The 24,933-nt window shown below is 37.2% G+C and overlaps 1 protein-coding gene across 3 annotated transcripts in view; it reads left to right on the top strand.

Annotated features, from left to right (window-relative positions):
* Nucleotides 1-24,636, top strand: part of PPP1R21 (protein phosphatase 1 regulatory subunit 21) — a 65,727-nt gene extending 41,091 nt beyond the window's left edge. For all 3 annotated transcript variants that reach the window (XM_082358049.1, XM_082358048.1, XM_082358050.1), the window contains exons 14-22: nucleotides 3,315-3,442; nucleotides 5,890-6,042; nucleotides 8,368-8,460; nucleotides 10,938-11,180; nucleotides 16,882-16,914; nucleotides 18,076-18,192; nucleotides 20,318-20,416; nucleotides 21,436-21,564; nucleotides 23,839-24,636. In XM_082358049.1, the coding sequence (XP_082214175.1) occupies nucleotides 3,315-3,442; nucleotides 5,890-6,042; nucleotides 8,368-8,460; nucleotides 10,938-11,180; nucleotides 16,882-16,914; nucleotides 18,076-18,192; nucleotides 20,318-20,416; nucleotides 21,436-21,564; nucleotides 23,839-23,868 (1,025 nt within the window). In that variant the 3' untranslated portion in view covers nucleotides 23,869-24,636. The remainder of the gene's footprint in view (nucleotides 1-3,314; nucleotides 3,443-5,889; nucleotides 6,043-8,367; nucleotides 8,461-10,937; nucleotides 11,181-16,881; nucleotides 16,915-18,075; nucleotides 18,193-20,317; nucleotides 20,417-21,435; nucleotides 21,565-23,838) is intronic.
* Nucleotides 24,637-24,933: the final 297 nt, after the last annotated feature.

The following is a 24,933-nucleotide window of genomic DNA, read 5'->3' as shown; positions in this document are numbered from 1 at the left end:
ACCACATAACCTACGTTACTGGGAATCATTCTTAGTTTCAGTGGAATTACCCAGTACTACCTTACCATTCAGTCTGGAAAATGGTCCTTCCTGTGGCTTGTCTTCAATTATAAGGAACTTTAAAAGTCACTGTACTTCTGGAGCTAACACTGGTTGCAGGAGTCACAGCTTGCGTAGACAGTCTTGGTGGCAGGTGACAAGAGGCAACCCCAACCCTGCACAACCTAGTCTGGTCCATAGAAAACCCAAGGGACTGGTACCTTTTTCCTGTGCAGCTTTTGGTCTGGGGAGCTCAGACTTAACCATAGTCCTCTATTCCAGAACTTTACGTAATGTAGAACTAGGCCATTGAAACCACAAGTAGCTCTGTGGCTACAGGTTTTTTGGTTTTGTTTCCTAAGTTTTCCTATGCTAATGTTATGGTTTGTTCCTGCTAGTGTTTTCTCTAGAATTTTGATAAAAGAGAGGCTGGAGGGTAGCTGTCCCTTGAGGATCTTAAAGCTTCATTTACATTTAAAAAAATCTTGATTTTATTTATATTTCTATAAATAATAATGTACTTCTGAGTTTTCTAAAAATGCTTTTGTTCATATATGACATAAGATGCCAAGTGGTCCAAATCAAAGAATGTTACTATTATCATTTGCTATGAGCTGGTGGAGATTATCAGAGGAGGATCAGAGGCTCCCTTAGCCCCCTTTGTGCCTCTGCTTGTTTCTGTCCTTGAAAGTGAACATAATATAAAGAGAGAATATTGGGAAACATGAAGGATGGCTGGCAAGCAGATTATGGCCTCTTGTTGCTAGTTTTACAGTTCAAATCTGTCTTCTTACCCAGTTGGAAGACTATTGTATATCTCTCATGAAAACTCAGAGTGAGCATTAACTGGCATTACCAGAATATACTTTGTTTTTAAGAGAACTTTTATTTCAAATCTTTTCCCTTGATGCTTCCTTAATTGCTTGGTCCAAGTTGGAAAGAAGGAAGGAAGGAAGGCAATCAAGAAGGCAGGCTGGGGTTTCCCTGGTGGCGCAGTGGTTAAGAATCCGCCTGCCAATGCAGGAGACACAGGTTCAAGCCCTGGTCTGGGAAGATCCCACATGCCGTGGAGCAGCTAAGCCTGTGCGCCACAACTACTGAGCTTGTGCTCTAGAGCCCGTGCGTCACAACTACTGAGCCCATGTGCCACAACTACTGAAGCCTGTGTGCCCTAGTGCCTGTGCTCTGCAACAAGAGAAGCCACCGCAAGGAGAAGCCCGTGCACTGCAACGAAGAGTAGCCCCCGCTCGCCGCAACTAGAAAAAGCCCGCGCGCAGCAACGAAGACCCAACGCAGCCAAAAATAAATTAAATAAACAAATAAATAAAGTTATAAAAAAAAAAAAAAGAAGGCAGGCTGGTCTTAGTGTAAAAAGAGAGAGATTTATAAAAATGTGTATCCTACAAGGAATTAAAATGGAAGTGAATTAATCTTTTAACAAGTGGCATTCTAAGTGAGAATTGTTTGATCTTTAGTCTCAAGTCTAAAGCAGGTAGACTCATAGGAAACATAAAAGAAAATAAATCTCTTGTCTAGGTCACATGATTTCCTTGTACTTTTTGGAGTTAAACTTTAATGTTGAGGAACACCCTAAATAATGAAAATATTTGGACTCGATAAAGAGTAAACAGTTGGATTGGGAGAATTATTATAGTCAAACTACAGTAACTCTGATCCACTAGAAGCCACGGGAGGATTCTTAGTATTGTACATCTTTTATAAGTATTTCAATCACCTACACCAATCAACCAAGATTGCCTACCATCCCAGTTGTATTATAGCATTGTATACAGACAGTAAAATATTGAATAAAACTTTCTGTGGTGTATAGAAAGAAAATGTCTACTCTAGGGGCTAGCAAGTTCAGTATACAAAAAAATGTTCAGTATTCCAATTGAATTTTCATTCACTTGGATATCTCATGAATATATAGAGGATAATCATTTATTTTTAAAAAATATTAAACATAATAGTAATTACCAATTAGTTGGTTCCTTCACTGTGACAACTGTACCATAGTAGTGTAGGATGTTAACAATAGTGAAAACTGGCTGAGGGTATCCAGAAACTCTCTGTAATTTTTCTATAAATCTAAGACTATCTTAAATTAAAAGTTTATATATGTAAAAGTTTATATATGTAAAAGTTTATATATATATGTATATAACACAATATATATAAGTAATGCAATTTCCTAGTTTTAAATTTCAGTAAAAGTAATCTTATTCATAAAACAGTAATTTTGTTAAATATCAGTATCATACTAGGTTAAATCTCAAATACCCTTTCTTTTTGAATAGTCTTATTCCCTTTTAATTATCTATAGTCTAAAATCAACTAAATTTCTTGATTCTGAATAAATGAAATTCTTTGTATACACACCTGCTATAAAAGTTAGTTTCCATGTTTTGTGATTTATTTTTTGCTTTGTTGGTAATGATAATTAATGCTGTTGTAACTGAAGTACTGTAAAAAATTCAAAGGAGGCTGTATCATAAACACCTTTTTATTTAAAAATATAATTGCCCTTCCTTGTAAATCAATGTTGTCTTGGTAATTCTCCCATTTTCCCTTATTTCCAGGGTGAAATTACTTTATTTCTCAGAGACCCAGAAAACCCCAAGCTTAGCTGTTTGGCCAATTTCACCTACTGCTGTTTCTCTCAACACATTTATATCTAAGCCTCTCTTCTATGCTTCCATAACCACAGGCCTTTGTTATAACTTTCTTGGACTAGAGGCAATAGAATGTGAAGCCAGATGCTAGAGTATCCAATCCTTATTTGGCCATGCAAACCTTTCTTATTGTTAAAGTATGTACTGGCAAACCGGCTAAGATCCATTGAGGATTGTGGGACATTGTGCCTGTGTTAGCTGTTCTTTTCCAGCCTCATGGTTTGTATAAGCACAATGTAAACTCTCATTTGTACCTGCTGGACTATCAAAACAAGGTTTTTAACTGGTAAATATTGCTCAGGGTCCTTTACCGGGCACTAGAATAAGGGCTAACACTCAAATGAAGGAGAATGAGACCCACCTGCTGGGGGCTGTAAAAGAGACACCAGGATGGTGTTAAGAGACCCTCACTACTCTCTATTCTTTCCATGTGAACTTGAGACCTAATTGATATTCAGCACAATCCTCATATTTGGGACCATTTTTTGTCAGATTTGTCTTGTAAATTTGTAAGAGTAGATATAAGAAGTTAACGGGCTGGTTATCTGTATACAACTTGTATATAGATAGTAATGAGTTTTTGTTTGATTGGGTTTATAGATATTTCCAAACATTATAGTCAAAAGGCTACAATAGAGCATGAACTTCCAACAGCAACACAGAAGCTCATAACAACTAATGATTGCATCCTGTCATCAGTAGTGGCATTGACAAATGGAGCAGGAAAGGTAATTTTTCTCTGGTTTATATTGACATTAAATTCAACTCTTAAATGTGCTCCTTTTTTTTTTTTTTTTTTTGAATGACCTAATAGGAAAATTGATCTGTGAAAGGATTTTCGATTACCAGGCTTTTTTATAAAATAAAGTTGTCTCCCTTTTCCTCCTTCCTACCTAATATTTGAAACAACATGGTAGTTACTGTTAAGCATTTGTGATGAGGAAGTAGGTCACTCACTTCTGATGTTTTAATGAGATATTTGATGATTGAAAGATTCCAGGTGGTCTCACTATAGATCCTTGTGTATATTAAAGGTCTGCTATACAGAAATTGGGATATAGAAAAAGAAAAAGAATTATAAGACTTTCGTTAATATTTTGTTTTTTCCCCTCCAGGTTTTTTGTTTGTTTTTTGGCAACACTTGTGATAATGCTACTTCTGTGGTTTTGTACCCTAATAAGTACTTTTAAGGTGACTTCAACATGTGTCTTCTCATTGAATTCTTAATATTAGATAATGATCATTTGGATTAGTAAGTACTTAATTGTTATTATAAACTGACCAGAGTGCAGTTTCTTTAAAAATTGTTCTGTCTTGGATAACTGGTTTCAGCAGGTCACATTCTAAGAGCACTGTGGCTGTCATCAAAGCCTTTAGTGACCAAGATTTCTCTGAGAACTACCCATACATATAAAACCAAAAGTACTGTATTCAGGACTGTCTTAGCCCATTTATTTCAGCAGAGTCAACATAATTTCTCAAGAAAGTGCTAATCTCTATCTGTGTCATATACCTTTATTTTTCTGACAGATTGACCTTAGTAGGAGCACACTTTTTTCAAGTGTTTTAAGTTAATCAGAAATGATCATATGTTATGTTAGGTATTCAGTGTCATCTTTCCCAAAGTCAGACCAGTCTTCCTGACAGTCTGCTAAGTTTGGGGCTGTAATTAAAAGGTGTTACCTTTTGGATCTGTCAGCTCGCAGGTCAGTGCCTACAGGATTCCTTAGCCAGAAGACCATCCCCACTGCCTCCTCTTTAGTGCTTTCACCCACAGGCATTCTGGAAACTTTCTGAGGATGATTCTAACTTTGATTCAATTGTGAACAATTCTGGAAAAAGAGAATGTTGACATTTTACAAGAGTCTCTGCATTTGTCACTTTTTTAGGAGAACTCTGGAATATTAAATACCTATATACTTCGTAGCTTATTTTACATTTGCTTTGCCTGAAACCTTAAGAGTTGTCTCAAGGAAAGGTACTTGATCTTCACTCTGAAATTTTTATAAATGGTTTTTAGCTAAAGTAAGTATCTGAACTAAGTATTAGTTGGTGGCAGCTTAATACTTAGCTAATGTGATTTGATTAAACTAAATTTTATCATTTGTAATTTTAAAAAAACCCACTAGGAAAGTATAACATATGCATGTTAAAGAACATTTGGGAAATGTAGAAATATTAGAGAGAGGAAAGAAAGTAAACCTCACCGTATACTACCATGACTGAAATGCAAACACTGTACTATCTATGTCATACACAAGGAATATACAGCTCAAGATTTTTAGAGTTTTCATTTTCTTGAATACTACCTAACATAGAATTTCATTTGATACAGTAAAATATTAATGAAAAAGATAATCTTTTAGACCATTAGTGAGTGATTGCTTACTTTTTGAACAGTTTTTGCCAAGGTAAAGTACTCTTGTTTCACAAGTTACTTTTTCTTATTTATTGAAATAGAATACTCTTTAATGTATCGAAGACTTTAATTCTTCTGGCTAATAACTTTCTTAGACATTTTTATTTATATCACCATTTCATATAGCACTGTAGATTCAGAATCATGGCTCAGCAAAATTACAGTCATGGATCTTTGCTGTTGCTTACATAGATTAAGCAAATGTTAAACCTGTAAATGACAAGGGTCTGCTGAATTTTCAGTCTTTTTCTTTCCTGTTATATTTGTAATGCACAGATTGAGATTTACAGGATGAAATTTAAGTAGAGATCATATATTCAATATGCGAGATCATATATTCAATATGCTTGTATCATGTCTTGTGTTGGAATATGAAACATTCAAAGTTAAAATGCAAATGGAATGTATAAACCCAAACGTATATATTTTGAGAGCAGGGGCAGACTTAGTAAGGTAAACAGCTCATAAACATTGTCTACAGAATAAATCAGAATCAGCCTTGGTTTTTAGGAACAGTGGAATTTATCTAGATTAAGACATGTCACAAGTCTGGTCTCAAAATTTATACTGTATTGTGTTTATTATAAATCATTCCCTATGTATTCTTTTCAAATACATAAATGTGGGCTTTTGAACGTGTGTTGAAGTTTCATTTCCGTTCTCAGTATCCTTAACTTTGCTCTGAAAACTATTAGATATGCATTTTAGATATATTATTGGAAAACAAAATCTATCTTCTTGTCACACTTGGTTTAGATTGCGTCTTTCTTCAGCAACAACGTGGACTACTTCATTGCTTCCCTGAGCTACGGGCCTAAGACAGCGAGTGGATTCATCAGTCCTCTCTCAGCTGAATGCATGCTGCAGTATAAGAAAAAAGCTGCTGCCTATATGAGGGCTTTGAGAAAGGTTTGTGAGCTGCTGTTAACATTTAAATCAGAGGGAAAATCTGGAATAATTCCAGAGAATGGCAGAAGTTTTCCCACAGTTCATATTGTTTAGGTTTTATACAATTTTGAGGGACAGGTGGTTGGTGGGTGTTGCGGGGTGGGGTGGTCTTTGGAGAGGAGGATGGGACAGAGACCCAAATCTCACTTTCTAGGCCATATTAGACTTAACGTTTCCAGTGGCTGGTAGCGTGTTTAGGGTGAGACGGCCAGGCAGCCAGTAAGTGTCAAACTTCAGAAAATCTTAAACTTGTAGAAATAAAAAAAATTGAAATACATTTATAATTTTTTTCTCAATGTAATAAGAATACATGATCATTGCAAAAAGAAATCAGAAGCAACAGCAGTACATGAAGAAGAAAATCCCACAACCCAAAGGTAGCTCCTCTTAACCATAAAATTTTAATGTGTATACATGCATGCACGCACACACACATTATAAAAAGCGGTGTATCTGCATACATAGACTGTTTTAGAATCTGTTTTTTTTTCTCTTTAATGCATTGTGGATATCTTTATATAACAAAAATATATATCTATAAGTATAAATTGCTATCATTTTAATGCATCTAGTATTTCATCTATAGTATTTCATTCTATAAATGTGTGATAATTTAATTAAGCCATCCATTGCTAGTGAATTTTTAGGTTGCTTCCTATTTTTCACTGTTATATGTAATACTACAGGGGATATTCTTGCACATGCAACTTTGTGTATTTACCGTTCTCTCTTTATTTCTTTTTAACTTTTAGTTACACATAATGCATAAATACATTCTTATATTACATGAGAACATTATAGGTAAATTACAATCCCTAATTCCAGTTCCTCTCCAGAGGTAACTATAGTTATCAGTTTGGTGGGCAACCTTCCAGACTCTTTTGGAGCATTTTTACTCATCTCTGTAAACTTTGAACTGTATGTAAAATATGAAGAATATAAAGACATTTCTAAATTTTTTTTTTAACTTAAATGCATGTTTCATTGTATAGCTTCCTTTTTTCATTTAAAATATGTTTTAGAGACCTGTCTGTATCAATACATATGATGGCTACTATATTCATTTTAAACACAGCATTGAAATCTATGATATAGGTATTCTGTTGTTCATTTAGGTAGTCTCTTTTTGGTGGGCATTTAGGTTGATTCCAGTTTTTCACTGTTAGAATTATACTGCAATGGATAGCTTTGTAAGTGCCTCCTTGGGCATATGTGTGGATTACTGAGAGGTGGAATGTTCTGGATAATGTGGTTTTAAGTTTTAATATTTACTGCCAGATTACCCGTAAGAGTGGTTGTACACTCCTAGCAACGTATAAGGCTACCTAATTGTTTTAATTATATCTTTATGATTAATTCCTAAAAATGGAATTGCTCATTCAAAGTCTGTGAATGTTTCAAAGGTTACCTATTTATAGTTTACCAGCAATAGAAGTATAAATTTAATCCGTAAATTTAATTTGTCAATCTTAGAAACATGAGGTTCCATGTTACTATTCTAATTTTCATTTCTTTGCTTATTATTTAAATAGAACATCCTTTCATAAAATTACTGTTTATATTTATTTCAATTTCCTGTTCAAGTTGTTTACCTGTTTTTAAATAAATGTTCCTAATTAGGGTTGAAGGAGTTCTATGTTAAGGATTTTAGTCCTTTGTTTATGTCGGAAATATTTTTCCTCAGTTTGCTGTAGTAATTTTTCAAAATTTAGAAGTTTAAATTTTTATATCATTAAACCAGGCTTTTTCTTTACGGTGGTGATTCTCAGGTGACTCTTGGAAAGTCAGTTCACCTATATTTTCTTCTAGTATTTTTGTGGTCTAAACTTTTTAGATTGAAATCTTCAGCCCATCTTGAATTTATTTATTCTGATATAGGTATGAAATTGGGGTCTAAATAGTTATTTTTTTAAATTATTAATTGATTGTCCTTACATGACTTATCCTTTCTCCATTGACTTAAAAATGCAACGTTTGTCACATAATACATTTTTGTATGTGCTTTTGTCTGTTTCTAGATTTTCTATGCCATTCCTTCATCTGTCTATTTTGGTGCAAGTCTTATGGTTTTAGATAGTGTCTCTTATAACTGGTATGACATGTTCCCCTTCATTCTTTTTCTTTTCTTTTTTTTTTTAAAGTTCCTTTTTTATGTGTATTAAAGGAACTAGTCTATGTTGACATACATCTGAATTTTATTATCAAACCTCATTTAGCATTCTTATTTGTAAGATCACAGAAATGATGCGACCTTTTTCTTTATTTCTTATGATGCTTTTTCCATAGCCCCTCTTGGAATCTGTGCCTTATGAAGAAGCACTGGCAAACCGCCGGGTCCTTCTCAGCTCTACTGAAAGTCGAGAAGGCCTTGCACAACAGGTATGGCATCAGGAAAATCATGGTACTTGTTAAAGAGCATGAATATAAAATCCCCTATAGAAGGTTTTCATACACATAGAGCAATTTAAAAGGCTATGTAAGTAAACATGTAAAGTTAATTAACACATGCTAAAAAGTACCATAAGCATAATTCATTGAAAACCATTTGTTGATACTCTAAATAAGTCATCCTGATTCAATTGGTGTTATGATTGCCAATAAAGTAATATCAGCACACTCTGGCCATGCTGATTAATTATTTAGGTACTAGATTTAAATGTCTGAAATAATAAGGCAAAAAAGGGGGGTGTGGCTAGAGACTCAGTGAGTTATTTTTATTTCCTAAATGGACAGGAATGAAAAATTTCCAACGCTCAATTGATCAGTTGAATTTGGGGGGGTACGTGGAGGTAGGCGGTACTATTTTTTTCAGAAGTTGGTACAAACTGACCGCAGTTTAGCATTCGCCAGACATTTATTTACTTTAACACCTGGCTTGCTTTAGTTTTGGAAATATTTATTTTAAAGAGAGTACAAATTCATCTGAGACAGTATTTTGTCTATGCCGACCTTATTTTCATTGGACACATATCACTTATCTTTTCAACATTAATTCAAGAGGATGTTGAAACTAAAAATTTAATCCACATAATAATTCCTAAAAAAATTCCTGAGACAGTGAAATGTGGAATATCTTAAAAATTTATTTTAGATTTCCTTCTTATTTTATGTGAGGAAAGTAAGGCTCAAAGAAATTAAACAGCTTTTATCCATAGTAGCTAGTAAGTAGCAGAATGGTCTGACTTCAGAGCTATTGCTTTTCCCACTCTGCCATTGACCAGCTGCAAGCTAGTCTGATAAGCACTCCGGGTCTCACATCCTGCCTCTCTAAAGCGAGGATAATATCTACCTTTCAGGGTCCCGTAAGGATTAATTGAGCCAATGGGAGGCAGTGTGATACGGTGAAAAGAATCAGACTTATGAGCCAGACACACGAGGTCCCACATCCTGGCTCTGTTTGTTAGCTTTGCAGGTGGTCGAGCTGCTGGGACTTCAAGTTCTCCTCTTTGAGACGTGAGAATTGTAGGACTGTTAGGAGGCTTCAGTAGGATACTGGCAGGAAAATGTGAACAGTGGTACGTGGTAATTGTTCAACGATGATAGTTGGTAAAGCATTTGGAATTCACTCTTAAGATTGTTTTTATTTTTATTTAATTCTCCAGCTTTCATTTGCCTTGAAAATTAGCTCTTTTTAAACTTCTTATTGAAGTATAACATACTTAAAGAAACGTATATAAATTGTTAATATATTTCAGTGAATTTTCACAAGTAAACACATTAATGTAACCGGTAGCTAGATAAAATTTTTAAAAAAGAACATTTCTTCGTGTAAGGTATATACCTGTAAAAAAAGATTGCCAGGACCTCAGAAACCTTCCTCATGCCCCTTTCCAGTTATTACTCTCCTCTTTCCCCAGAGGTGACCATTATCCTGCGTTCTTTGTTCTGTTGCCTGATACTGAACTTTATATTAAATGAGAATTATGTAGCATCTCTTTCAGATCTGGCTTCTTTTGTTCAACATTATATTTATAATATTCATCCATGTTATGTGTAGTTGTAATTGGTCCATTTTCATTCCTGTTGAGTATTCTATCGTGTGAAAATACATAATTTATTTATCCATTCTTACAGCTTATGACTATTTGGGTAGTTTTCAAGTGTTTGACTATCATAGGGCTGCTATGGGCGTTCTTATACTTGTCTTTTGATAAACATGCATGTTTTTCTCTTGGGCATATACTTAGAAGTAGAATTGCTAAGTCATAGGATACAAGTTCAATTTTCAAAGATCCTGCCAAACAGCTTTCAAAGTGTTTGTCCCAAGTTCCACTCCCCCAAGCACTATATGATAGTTCCAATTGCTCCATAAACATGTCCATCTTTGTATTTTCTGTCTTTCATTTTAGTCATTTGGGTGTTTTTTGTTGTTTTGTTATTTTTTTATTCATTTGGGTGGTTTTAAATTGCTTTTCCTTGGTAAATAGTGACATTGAATACCTTCTTTTTTATGTTTATAGTAACGTTCAGGTGCCTATTCAAGTCTTCTTTTCTCCTGTTTCTCTATTGGGTTGTCTATGTTTTTATCATTGATTTATAGAAGTTCTTTATATGTTATGGGTATTAGTCCACTGTTGGATACATGCATCTTCCACTTTGTGGCTTTCCTGTTTACTCTCTTTATTATACCTTGTGATAAATAGAGATTTTTAAAATTTCATTCTAGTTCAATTTCTCAATTTATGGTTGTGCTTTTTGTATCCTGTTTAATAAAATGTTCCCTATTCCAGGATCAACCTTTTTTGTTTTCACACCTGTGAAGTAGTTTTGGTCTACATTCTATAAAGTATTTTTTTTGGCTGGTAAGTTTTGTCTGCATCATCCTCTAAGGTGCAGAACTCTCTGTTGCTTTCAAGGTTCAGCAGAGTTTGGAGAAGATTTCTAAACTGGAGCAGGAAAAAGAACATTGGATGTTGGAAGCACAGTTAGCTAAAATCAAGCTGGAGAAAGAAAACCAGCGAACTGCAGATAAACTGAAGAGCACAAGTAGTGGGCAGGCGGTTGGGGTAGCCCAGGAAGGGGCCGCCGTGGTGACCGCTGTGGGCCAGGAAGACACGTCCGCCAAGGCTGTGCCAGAGCCCGTTCACAGCACTAGTCTGGTAAGTGTCTTCTTTTTTTAAATGGTAATTGGTGGGGATCCATCTTAGTGTTCAGTGTTAACCATCTAAAGTACATGTCACTTGATAACAGGAATAATCCATGTGCTCTAGAAAAAGCAGATTGGTAAGCAGGATGCCCCCTTCAAAAAGCAACTTTATTAAATTCTCTTTGATTTTACATGCGAGACTTCCCCATGGTAAGGGCTGTGTTCCTGGAGAAGATATAGTAAGTCAAATTTAAGGTGATTCTGTTTTTCCACTGAAACATTGGTGATATGGGGGTTATGTTTCTGACAAAGGACTAACTGCCTAACTTTTTATAGAAATGACGACAAATACCATTTTTAACCAATTACGTGGTATATTCCTAGGTAGTATAAAGCTTTGTGACATATGTATAATATAGAAACCCATCAGGTTAGCTAAACTTCATAAGACAATATACTGACAAGTTATTTTGCAACTTTATATTTCTTGCCTTATATTTAATTGCTGTGATTTAGAAGGTGAAGAAACATCTCTGTGGAATTATAAAATTCAGTTACATTGAGAAAAGTTTTCTGATTATATTTTTCTGCCCACTGTAAAAAAAAAAAAAAAATTTAGAAAATCTAGAAAATGAGAAATCAGGAAGGGAAGGGAAAAATACCCCTCAAAATTAGAAGGATCTCATTAAATATATTTTCGTTAGCCTTTTTTGAGAAATTTGAGGAGAGCCATGGCACTTCTTGACAGCCATGTCCTAAGGCTACCCCTGTAGCTCACTGATGCTGTTGAAGAGCAAGTCATGGTCCTCACATCTCCCTTGCATCTGATTCAGAGCATACCTGATAGTAATATATACAAATTAACTTCTATTTTCAAGATGTATACAGACCTCACTGCACCTCAACAGTGTCAGAAACCTGGATTATTATTAGTTTTCTTAGGTTTGATAATGATATTTTGATTATTTAGGAGAATACCTTTATTTTTTGGAGATAAATGCCAAAGTACTCAGGGTAAGGTATCATCATATCTGCAACTTACTCTCAGATTGTTCAGGAAATATATACACACACAGATAAATAAAGCAAATGAGCAAATTGTTCATTACTGAATGTAGATGGTGGCTACATATGATTATTATACTTTTTTCCCCAACTCTTCTATATGTTTGAAAATTTTCATAATAAAATGTAGGGGAGGAAAAAAGAATGAAAATTTTTTAGAAAAGTAAAAAACATCAAGCAGACTTCTCAGAGCAGTGATGTGAATGGCTGCTGTGCTCACTGGATGATCCTATGTGACCCCCGATGGCAGGTCTGAGTCTCAGCCACAAGTGTTGCACTTTGCCTCTGATAGGGGAAGATGACTGCCTAGAAGAACATTTAACACACAGGGCAGAATTCTGACATCAGTCCGGGTACCATCTGGGGAAGTGCCACACTGCCAGCACTCCTCTTTGGACTTCCCTTCAGAGCCTGTCTTATTGATCAGGTCAGACTGTTCTCCACTGGGTCTGATTTCTTCTTTCTCCTGTCTTCTCTCCCTGCTTCCCTGCATCTGCTCCTTCCGTTTTCTGCCATTTGCACTAACAGTAATTGGTGCTGTCAGGGAGTAACCATGGGACCAGACCAGGCAGGGCACTGATGACAGTGATAGTAATTGCAGTAATCATGTGCCAGCCACGGTTCTAAGGACTTTTCAGTGTGTTAACTCAGTCAGTCCTCACACAGATCGTATGAGATTATAGGTACTATCATATCTTCATTTTATAGACGAGGAAACTGGGGGACAGAGAGGTAGAGTAACTCATCTGAAATCACACACTTGGTAAGTGATGGATCTAGGGTTCAAACCCAGAACATCTAGGTCCACACCCTGTCCTTTTAATCAACATGGCCTTGTGCTCTGATGGGTGTCAGAAAATAGATCAGCGGACAAATGTATTTGTTCATGGCTTGCCTTTCTGAAGTACTGGAAGTTGGCAACACTGGTGTATTTGAGTCATTAATGTCAATTGCTGAAAGTTGAGGACTGTCTTTTTATTTGAACATTTTCAAAGGAGAGCACACTATTCTTACATAGGTAAGTGAGAAAGATTTCCAGGGACATGGGAAACCTTTAGTACCAAACACTATTGGGCTGTGAGTGATGATGACTTTATTTGGGTTTGGTGAGTTTGGAAGTTGCTATAACTTTAAGTTGTCTGTCTGGTTAGCATGTGTGTGCTGTTTCTGTCTGCATCTGTTAAGGATCTCTTTCCTCCCACCCACTTCATAAGGTGCTAGCATAGTAATTTTCCTAGAGTATGTTACTGATTATGCACTCTATTGCTTCTAGACTTTTAGTGGCTCTCTATTATCTATAGGATATAGTCCACTCATTAGTTTGGCATTCAAGGTCTGTGAACACCTATTCCAAACTACCTTTCTTCAGCATTTCCCTGTACAAGCTCAAACCGAGCTCTCTTTCCTGGTAATGTTTTTTGTGTTTTTGCTTCCCTGTCATTGTTCAAGCTGTTTCTTTTGCCTGGATGCCTGTTTATTCATAACTCCTGTCACCTACATGCTCATATACTTTGCCTTCCAACTCCTCGACTTTCTTGAATTCAAAACTCTTCCCATCATTTAAGGTACAGTTGAGTTGCCACATTTTCCATGAACCCCAGTTTTGGGCATTGTCTTTGACGGTCAGGATCAGAGAACCAAGACCTGGTTGGCCTCCTTGCATTTTTCACAGTCTAGTCTATATGGTGAATCTATTCCCGTCCCTTGGTTGCTTTCAGTCTCATGGAATGAGAGCCTGGATAGACATCTGTCCAGAGTGCTGTGGGATCACAGAGAAGTCGCCTGGAGGGCTTGGGGAGGACATCCCAAAGGAGGTAACATGGGTGGGTTTCATAAATGAGCAGGAGGCCAAGGCAGGAGAAGAGTATTTCAGGCTGAGAGAAGGGTCTCCCCACATAACTCTCTTTCTCTTCTGCACGTGGCAGATTCCTGCCAAAAATAACCTGGAGACAATAGAGAGAAAAAGCAACGGCATTTTTTTTTTTTTTTTTGCCTTCCCTGATGTTTCCTTTTCAGCCTTTCTTTTTATCACCCCACCCCCCCAACCTCCCATCCTGCCTTAAGTAAAGTTAAGTGAACTAAGTGTGTGTGTCTCCTTCTGTTGTCTTCCTCTTGGGTGTTGGAGCAAAGTCTGTGCCCATTGTAAAGTTAATTGATTAACAAAGGAAACTCACAAGTCCCCAGAAGATTCCTTGGGTTCAAGCACTTTGGGGCCGAAAAAGTTACATCAGATAGAAACTTCTTATTTCTAACCCTATAGCATTGCAAAAGTTAAATGCATATTATGTTTCATTAACATATCTAGGACTGTAATTTGAACATTCAGCCCCCTGTTAATTATTGTAATAAAAGATAGGGGCTTCCCTGGTGGCGCAGTGGTTAAGAATCCGCTTGCCAATGCAGGGACCACGGGTTCGATCCCTGGTCCACGAAGATCCCACATGCCATGGAGCAACTAAGCCTGTGCGCCACAACTACAGAGCCCGTGAGCCACAACTACAGAGCCTGCGAGCCACAACTACAGAGCCCACAAGCCACAACTACTGAGCTCGCGAGCCACAACTACTGAGCCCACGTGCCACAACTACTGAAGCCCGCGTGCCTAGAGCCCCTGCTCCGCAACAAGAGAAGCCACCACAATGAAGAGTAGCCCCCGCTTGCTGCAATTAGAGAAAGCCCATGCACAGCAAAGAAGACACAATGCAGCCAAAAAAAAAAAAAAAAAACAAGCAGTAACCTCAAGAAAGAAAAATACAAGTTTCCATCTTTTTTTGCTGAAATTAAAAAGCATTGCTTAAATTCACAGAATTTTAAAATATATATATTTCAAGTATAAAAACAATACATGTACATTGTAGATAATTTTAAAATACAGAAGAATAAAAGAAGAAAAAAAATGTTGACATTTTCCTGAATACCCAACAACCACTGTTAACATTTTTTTCTACAAAATTTCATACTTGGTTGACATTATACTATATAAAATTTAAAATCTTTTAGCATAACATTAATACACAAACATTTATCCTGTTATTAGAAACTCTATGTAAACGTAGTTATTGATTCCACAGTATTCTATATAGAATATGCCTTAGTTTACCTATGATTGGACATTGGTTATAATTTTTATTATTTTAAATAACATCTCATGTTTATGCATAAGATTCTTTCTGCATCCAGATGATTTCTTTGGGATAACCCAATAACTCTCAAGGTTAGAGTTATTGGGTCAAAAGGCATGAATGTTTTTACATTCCTTGATCTTTATTGCCAAATTATTTTATCAAAGGACTGTATTAGTTTAAACTCTCATCAGCGGCATATGAGAAAATGTTGAAATTATAAATGTTGTAGCTTTTTCTTGAAGTTATATGATTCCATTCCTTTTCAGGACTGTGTGCTGTACCACATTGTCAAACCATAACCCAGGAGTAAAGGGGATAAGGGGTAAAACCCATGCTTGTGATTTATTTTGCCAAATGTACTCATATTTGAATGTCTAAAATTAAAGTGATGAGTGTTACTGTAAACGGTTTTTCACTGAAAGACTAATTGCTGTTCCTGCTTTAGTGTGTAGAAAATTAGGGCTCCTCTATCAAAAAAGGTCTCATAAAAGATCCTTTCACAGCTGGGTGGGCATGACATTCATGTACTGCTCACAGTTCAGAGTAGTGCTCTTGAGGATATTATTTAGAATCCATGAAAACAGTTTGTTGAGTGTCATCTCTGATTAACAGAATCCATCAAAACTGAGTTTCCAATAGTTTCCTTAACTTATTGAGCCCAAGCACATGCCCTTCCACTGTGAACAATCAAATGAATTCAAGAACCATGACTACTATCTGTTTCTGAACTCTGAATCCACAAAAGCAAGCTTTAAAAAACCTGGCAGCACTTCACTATGTGTATAATACATATTCTTTTTCATTAGTTCAAATCTGAAATGAATACTTATTAATGTCATAATGATATTTCTTCTTTATCCTTTTGAGCTTTCAGCCAGAGAGTTTGCTGTTTGTGTTTTGCGTTTGGAATGTTTAGTTATTATGGTCACCATGAAACTGTCTTTAGGTCTCCTTGGCCGCTGCTTTGGAAATAAGCGTAGCAATGACAAGAGGAGTTAAAAACTGTTCTTCCTCTCTCTCTTCCCAGACAGTTTGTTGGGTTTCAGTGAAAACAGCTAACAGCATTCTGATAGAGGAAGTAGTGATGGTCACTATCCATTACTGCCTCATGACAGAAATCATGACTGTGGTTACTTATCTGTAGGTCCAGCTTCTTTGTATTGAAAGATGGTTGATTTGAGGGTAATCGTATAGAGCTCCACTGCTAGTGTGCTTGGTTTTTTGTTGTTGTTTTGTTTGTTCATTTTGGGTTTTTTTAATGTTGCTTATTTTATTTTTATTTATTTTATTTTATTTTTTTGGCCGCGCCATGCAGCCTGTGGGATCTTAGTTCCCCAACCAGGGATCGAACCCCAGGCCCACAGCAGTGAAAGCTCTGAGTCCTAACCACTGGACTGCCAGGGAATTCCCACAAGTGTGCTTTGAAACAGTGTGAACCAAGAAGAGAAAAGCATTACAAGTGTTTAAGCTATTAGTTTGAAGTGTAAGCAGTCTGTTCTAAAGCTTTTTTCCCTTATGTTCTAGATTGGGATTTTAACCAGGACGTCTGACAGTGAGGTAATGTGTGCTTAACATCATGTTGTTTGTTAGTAAACATCTTGCCACATGTTTGTTGACAAAATCCGGCAAAAGTCAGCTTCATCTAATTGCGTTTCTGACAATTCTAGCAAATGTGGATCCATGTTGCTTTTCTCTCTGGGTCAGTTTTAACTGTCACCAATAAATTACAGCCTGTCTGTGATCGCCTCCTTGAATGACTTGACTTGGCAGTTTGACAAGCTCGCTGGCATGTGGCAGGAGGCTGCAAGCCATTATCCTCCCAGTGGGCCGGCTGGCAAAGCAGGGCTTTTCAGGGCCTTGACCATCAGTGGGCTTGGTAGTTCTTTTCAGCCCTCAAGTGACTGAACCCAGGTCAGATTTGGCTTGTCAGATAGGTTTGCACATTTTAGTTTTGAAATATTACAAGATGTAAGCTTACAAATAACCATTAAAAAAAACACTGAAGTCACTCAGCTTTCCAGTCAGTATGGTAAACTGGTAAATATAGTTCAGGTAAATTCTTTGATTTCCTTATTAGCCTTATACTTTAGGTAACCTTGAACTTCTGCATGTATTTTTAAACTAAACTGAGTGGTGTGTCATTGCTAGAGTAACTAGTAGAAAACTAGTCTGGGACAAGGACCATAAATTGTTCATTATAGAAATAGTTTAATTTGATAGTATGTTTAAGAGTATTAGAGCTATTTTAAGATAATTTGGGGGAAAAAAGAATGTTCAGATTTTTAGGAGTTCCAATAAATGCTCCCCTTTCACCTGTTTTCTTCCAGTTAGAGGAGGACATAGGAGTCAGACAGATTGAGATTTTGAAAGTTAGGTGTGTGGCAAATAAAAACTGAGTGGAGAGACATGGCCCCATTGGTGGTGGGCCTCCCAAGACTTCACTTCTGCTTTGCTCTCTTGAAGTCTCAGCTTCATTGTGAGATAGGCAGGGTGCTGAATAAAAGAAATTTGCAATATATATTTACCTGCCCTGTCTGAAGTTTCTCCGAGGGGTGGGAAAACTACGATTTCCCATCAAATTTCAAAGGAAAATGTAGGAAATGTCTTTTTTTTTTTTTTTCCTAAAGTGATATTAATTTTTTTTTTTTCTCTCTCTCTCTCTCAGAACTGCTTCATTCCACTGGCATTTATTTATTGAGTTATGTGTGCTCTGTTTAGGCTCCAGATGTGGACTCTCGGGAAGACTTAATTAGAAATCACTACATGGCAAGGATAGTGGAACTGACGTCTCAGCTACAGCTGGCTGATAGCAAGTCAGTGCATTTTTATGCTGAGGTGAGTGGAGAGTTAATTGGATCAGGTGGATTTTTCTAACCCCTTCAGGAATTAGGTCAGTGTCCTGGCCTTCTGCTGTTCACTAGAAGAGAGAGGTCAGGGTCTGTGTGTCCACAATATGGATTTGGTTAGAGTTCATATAGACTGGTCCACATACCAACCAAAAATCTTTATTGCAGTGAATATAACAGGTAGCCTTTTTTATGGTTATGTAGCATGTTTTGGAGCATTATAATTATAGATTATAATTATAATCTTGTTTTAGAGAGTTATAGGCAGGTAACATTCATAGGTCAAGGAATTTTCGTTTAGGGAAATTCAAAGCAAAGTATGCCTGGTTCTTTTTTTTTTTTTTTTTTTTAATACTCTAGTTTCTAAATGACAGCTTGTGGAAATCAGTTTTTGTAAGTGATAAAATGCAAAATGTAACCTCTTTCAACCTTTAAAAAATACAAAATCTTTCTTTTTGTTACATTTTCTTCTTCCCTCACCAAATAGTTCATTTTCTTAAGAGGATTAGAAAAACACTATACAAGATAATAAAATTATACAAATTCATTGATGAGAAGGGGAGAGAATGAAGGAAGGAATTACAGATATCAAAGAGTGAGAAACAAATGATAAGATAGAATGGATGTTGCTCAATATATAAGAATACCTGTAAGGTCTCTGATGAGAAACTTTTTATTAAAAGGTTAGTTATAAATGTTAGACGGAGAATTATAATGCTTTAAACTGTTAAGGAAATTGACAAAGGAAAGACAACACCCTTCACTGGGATGCGACTTTGTGATTTTCTCCTGTTTTACAGAGACGGAGACGTTGATAGGAAGCCAGTTGCTAGGAGTGGAGGGGGGCTTTGCTTCTTTTCTCCTGCTGAAATAAATGCTGTGCCTAGCTTAGTGATACATACCTGTTTGATAAGATGATCAGTAATGATAGCTGTTGAGCTGTAGAAAACGGGGAGGACGGCAAGCTGGACAACTCACCACAGAACTGCTGCAGTGCTTACCATCCCAGCCACCCGGTGCACGCAGCCCATCACGGTGGCCTGGTTTGGATCCCTAACTGCCTTCTGAGTTACTCTCTTAGACTTGATTGTCATCCTCATGAGGACCCGTGCTTTGCAAAACTCTCTCCCTCTTTTTCAGGTTCAGTGCTGAGCGCACAGATAGATGTGTGGTTAAAGGAGGGTGGTTGATTTGGTTGGCTGAACTTTCCTGAAATTCTCCAGTGAGGAATGAAATGAGTAACCGGGGAATTTCTGAGGCTGTTTTATTTCCAAGAGATTTGCTTATCTTAGTAAATTCTTTCAGCACAATTGTGATACAAGAATTTTTAAATTGTTCTAGTTTTTCCTTGTCTGTAAACAGGGAGCGGTAGCCCTCTGTACTACTTTACTGGAATGGTCAGTCCAAGCATCTGATGTTGACATAACATTCGAACATGTCCTTAACAGATCCTCCTTGTCAATCTCATGGTTTATCAGAAGATTTAGTGATCCTTTTAATGGCACGCCCTCTTTGAACAATAGTATGAAATAGAATTTTTCTTTTTTCTTCTTGATCTACTCTGTCTCTGGGTAGCCTTGGTTAGAATCCCCAAAGAAAGCAAGTGGGATCTTTAAAGTCCTGCACTCACTTTTTTTTTTCATCTGTAGAGTGGGGCTGTAAAACTTTTATTGTTCCTGTGATATGGTCTCCAATAAAGGGCTTAAAACACAAGAAAAGTATCTTAGGATTCATATTGCATGATGCCGTTGATCACTTTTGAAATAACCACTTCCCTTCTCATCCAGTGTGGGTGTAAATGAATCCTGGGTAAATGTAGAAACTTCTGGTGGTTTTGTAGCCACTGGTCATCAGGCTAGAGCTAGGAAAAAACATCTATGAGCTTGGGTTAGTAGACTTTTTTCCCTTATTAAAATGATGAGAGTGAGGACCACATCTTTCTTTCGTGTGCTCCAGTGTGTGGTACAAGGCCTGTAGACATTCAGGAGATATTTGTGGAAGGAAGGGAGGAAGTACTTTCAGTTTGGGGGATTGTTTTCTAGTAACCTTCCCTGAAGTAAATTTGGTTTGGGGAAATGGTCCCTGGGATAATGGAATGTTTTCTGACTTAACAGTGCCGAGCACTCTCTAGAAGACTGGCCTTGGCTGAAAAGTCTAAAGAGGCGCTGGCAGAAGAGATGAAAGTAGCCAGTCAGAACATCAGCAGACTTCAGGTGAGTTCATGTTAGCTAAGCAGTTGTTAGTATGTTTTTTCATTGAAAGTCCTTGGGCCAAAAAAATCAGCATTTCCTTTCTCAAATGGTGGCATTTGACCTCTAGACGTAACATTTTTCTAACCATTTTATTTCTAACTCATTTTAAAGTAACATCTCATTTATGTCAGGCAAGAAGTAGTTGTATTATTTATTGCTCTGACTTGATTTTAATTGTAAGTAGTTTTGCAGTCAGCATTTCTTTGAATAGTACTTATTTACCCAGAGTCCTTCCTTTTTCTCCTCCTCCCAGTTAATGCTTGTCATGGTGGGTGGGAGGCTTGTTCTGTTCATATGACTCTGTTCCTTCTCTTTACTGTTTCATAAAACTGACGTAAACTGAAAGGTAGGGCTGCAAAATATTCCTCCTTACTCACTGCTTTGTTTTAAAGCTTAGCTTCCGGAAAGCCCCTATTAAATATAAATGTGATGCAGGCAAAGAAATAATTCATGCACTTCCTCCTGGTTTCAAGTTTGTTTATCAGATTAGCTAGGAGCACAGGATTAGATTTTAAAAGGTCAAAGAGAGCCCCGAGAGATGGAAAGAGAGAGGAAGGTGCTTCTTCCAGGGAGGGTCCTGCCCAGAGGGCGGTGGGCCGTCAAGGTGTGGGGTAGTGGGAATGTGCCAGAGATCGCCTTCCCCACGTCACCGAAGGTTCAGGAAAACCTAAGAGAATTGAGAAAGATCATATAGCCCTCTTGTTTTTTTTGTGACATTTTTATCCCTGGCATAGAAGGAAACTTTTTCATTTTTGCAAAGAAATTCCGTACATATTTTGAAGGCTGAGAAAAACCTCTGCCCTGTTTCTTTTAACTTTGCTCTCCTGTTAGGCCTGTGGCTTAACCTTCACATTAATTGATCAGATAGGTCATCTTGATAGGTTACTTTTCAAACATTTTTTTCCTAAATTAAAAAAGCTTTAGAGTGGTATGATCAGTGGGGTCTTGCTTTCTCTTTTCTTTTTTCCCTGGCCATTTAGGATGAGCTGACAACTACCAAGAGGAGTTATGAGGATCAGTTAAGTATGATGAGCGACCACCTGTGCAGCATGAACGAGACACTATCTAAACAGAGAGAAGAGATTGACACACTAAAGATGTCTAGTAAGGTAGGGGAGGAAGGGGTCTCTCTGCAGTGTAATATTTAATATTTAATGTATTTAATACAAGGTATTTCATTGCTGTGTGTTTCAGGAACAAAAGGTTAAGAGATCTGAAGTGTTTATAAATCATTTCACTTGTCTTCTTATCTGAAAGTAGAATGAAGATTCTTTGATTGAGTTATAAGTTGAGAGAAGGTCTGACCTCTGAGACCCTAACACTGTGACCGTTGCTTTTTGGCATTTTGGGCATTTTTGGCATTTCTGCTACTGTTCTGTTAGTTAGGAGGATTCTTGGGGGGTTTATGATGGGGATTACTCTATCTATGTGAATCTAAAATGGTGCTGTTGAAGAGTAACCTTCTTTAGCAAATTTATTCTCATACATATTCATATAACCTAGGACTGTCTTGTCCTTTTAATTCCAAAAACTTCTTAGATTTCATTTCCCATAAAGCCTCTGCTTGTCCAGGCTGGGGTCAGTAGATATTGGTAATGTTTTTGTGTTGAAAGGCATATCCACGTATCATGTCTCTTTGTTGTATCATAATGTATATACTCTTACCATGCAAGGTAAGCTTCAAGAGGCCAGAGAGTTGGTTTCATGCATCATCTCAGATGCTTGGCATATTTTGGAAACTCAGACAATACTCTGCCACCAGCAGCTTGGATTTACTGTCTCCAGCCTGTGCTCTTTGAAATCCACTGCTGCCCCTTACTGATCTAGCAGGCATGTATTGAGTTCCTGCTGTGTGCTGGCACTGGGGAAGACAGAGAGATGAACAAACCATAGCTTCATTTTAGCATCTGCCAGCGGTGGTACAGAGCAGCATCCCGCTCAGTTGGTATCTCCTTGGAAAATGTATCATGTTCATGCACTAGAATCTGCGTTATGTAATTTTGCTTCTCAGTGTAGTTTCGTGTTATTGATTGGCCTCTGGCTGCTTCAGAGAATGTCTGTGATGCTTTCCTGGGACATCTTGTGATGATTGTAACCAGCCAGTGTGGTTCTGATTCGGGTTCTCCAGTTGCTTGTGCTTCAGGAACTTGAGCTTGGAGGTAGAGGGTGGAGTGTTGGTCCTCTTGAAGAATACCTCCTTTAACCCTTTTGGCCTCTTGATATTCCATCAGGGCAATAGCCGACTCATTTAGAAAGCACATGTGTTAGTGGGAATAGTAGGAGAAAGCCTGCTTTAGCACCTAACCTTTGTAAAAAAGTAACAATAATTATAGGGAAAGTTTTCAGACCTCAGAGCTGCAGAAGACATTCGGTTCTGAATTGAGAAGGGTTAATGTGGGGTATAGCAAAGCTCATTGTCCCAAAGGTAATTGTATTGCAGCCACTTTAGAAGTGAGGGAAGTTTTAAGCCCTCTTAGAACTTTTCAATCTAGTCCTTAGAATATCTGTCATTAATAAAACACTGAGTTAGAGATCCTTCTTCACTTTGTAGTTTCTATTGTTAACCTTTCTTTGATCATTCTGTGGTTCCTATATTTTGCACCCCCCATTTATTAGTCATTTAAATTGCTATAGCATCATCTTATGGCTGAGTTGACATGGTCTCCATTGGATACCAAGTAAACGTCCTGAAACCATTTGTTTGCTATGATCTTGCTCTTAATGTTTGTGTTCTGCAATCATTTCCTACTTAATAAAGAAAAGTACTTATATGTAATAGTTAAATGTAGGAATTTGAACCTCTCCAGAAGGAAGAAAAGTTACATAAAACTGGAAAGTCCAAATCTCGATATGTGAGGGAATTGGGAATAAGTTAAGACATCTTCTCTCTAACTTGTTCTCAACTGGTATCTGATCTTCCCCTTGACAGTAATCATTACTATTGGGGTGTTAGTTGGCACATATTCAAAATTAGTACCTATTAAGACCTTTTAAAAGGTGTTTATTTCAACAGCAAAGGAACATGTTCAGGCTAAAATTTTTTATCAGCTTTATGAAATCATAAACTACATTGTCTTTGGAACAAAATGAATATTTGAGGTTTGATAAATCCAAGATAGCTTTCTTTTCTTTCTTTATTGCCTGTCCTCAGACCCCAGGGGAATAAGGTTCATGGATGGAGAAAGTGGGGAGAGTTAAAAGTAACAAACCGCTATGTGATTCCTGCATAAAAGTCAGCGATACAAGGTTATCAGCTGTTCTCCCTCTTGGAAACTAAAGTTTTCCACAGTGAAATATGGCTTCCAGACAGCTTGGTGTCTAAACCGCGTGAATGATTTTTCTAGAGGTTGCCGTTCTTATTGTTGATATTTTTCTTTGCACAGGGGAATTCTAAAAAGAACAAGAGTCGATAGTTTACAGAGAGCTGGTTGGTGACTTCTTTGCAGAGCTGCTACTGCTGCGCGGAGCTGCGGGGCCGAGACTCCACGTCCAGGGCTGGCCGCCTTCAGGAAGCTGGAGCGTTGTTGGACCTAGTAAAGTAGTCAGTGTTGTAAATGGCCTTGAAGTATTTAAAATATATTTGTAACCAGTAAGGTAAATCCAGAATTTGATGTTGACAGTAAAACGGAAAACAGGACACATACCATGGATATTGTAGGTTTCCTTATGCTGTTTTTACTGTGCACTTTTTAAAATTAGGCTTTAATTGCAGTATGTAAGAACAACAAATATTTTGTATATTTTCAGACTCAGTGATATGGTAATTAATTTGGTATCTATGGAATAGGTATGTGTTTCTGGATAAAATGCTTAAATTGTCAAACTGTCATTAATTCTTGCTGTAATTGAAAGCAGTCTCCACTTCTTTTTGAAGACTTGTTCATTCTCTCTCTCTCTGCCTCCCTCTCTCCTGCTCTCTCTCTCTCTCTCTCTGTCTCTCTCTCTCTCTCTCTCTCTCTCTCTCTGTCTCTCTCTCTCTGTCTCTCTCTCTCTCTCTCTCCCTGTCTCTCTCTCTGTCTCTCTGTCTCTGTCTCTCTCTCTCTCTGTTCTGGAGGGAGTGGGCCTTGAAAACTTCAGATCTTGTGGGTTTATTATCATTGTCTTCAGCTCTTCGGTACCCTCTCTGTGTTGGAATAATAGCTTAAGGAAATTGATGTCAATAAATTCGTACTTATATCAAACTTTCAGTCTCTCTATGAAAATCTGATGAAGGAAACTAAAACTTATTAAAGTAAGCTTCACAAAATTACCAAATCCCAATTGATTTTGATATAATCTTTCTAATCCCCCAAATTGGAATAATTGTACAGTTAATCCTTTATTAAGCCTTTGAGTACCTCCCAAGGTACTTGTAACCCTGCTTCAAGCAAGGACCCTGAGCCCTTTCAGGCTCCTCTTTGTTTCTTTCATAAACATTGTGTCATTTTAGTGTATATTTCAGGGGTGAAATTTCTCCCGGCACCTCCATCCCCAAGTCT

This window comes from Balaenoptera borealis, assembly GCF_965194805.1.
Source record: "Balaenoptera borealis genome assembly, chromosome: 15".
NCBI classification, from domain to species: Eukaryota; Metazoa; Chordata; class Mammalia; order Artiodactyla; family Balaenopteridae; genus Balaenoptera; species Balaenoptera borealis.
The sequence above is the reverse complement of the archived record's forward strand: the minus strand, read 5'-3'. Positions and strand labels throughout refer to the sequence as shown.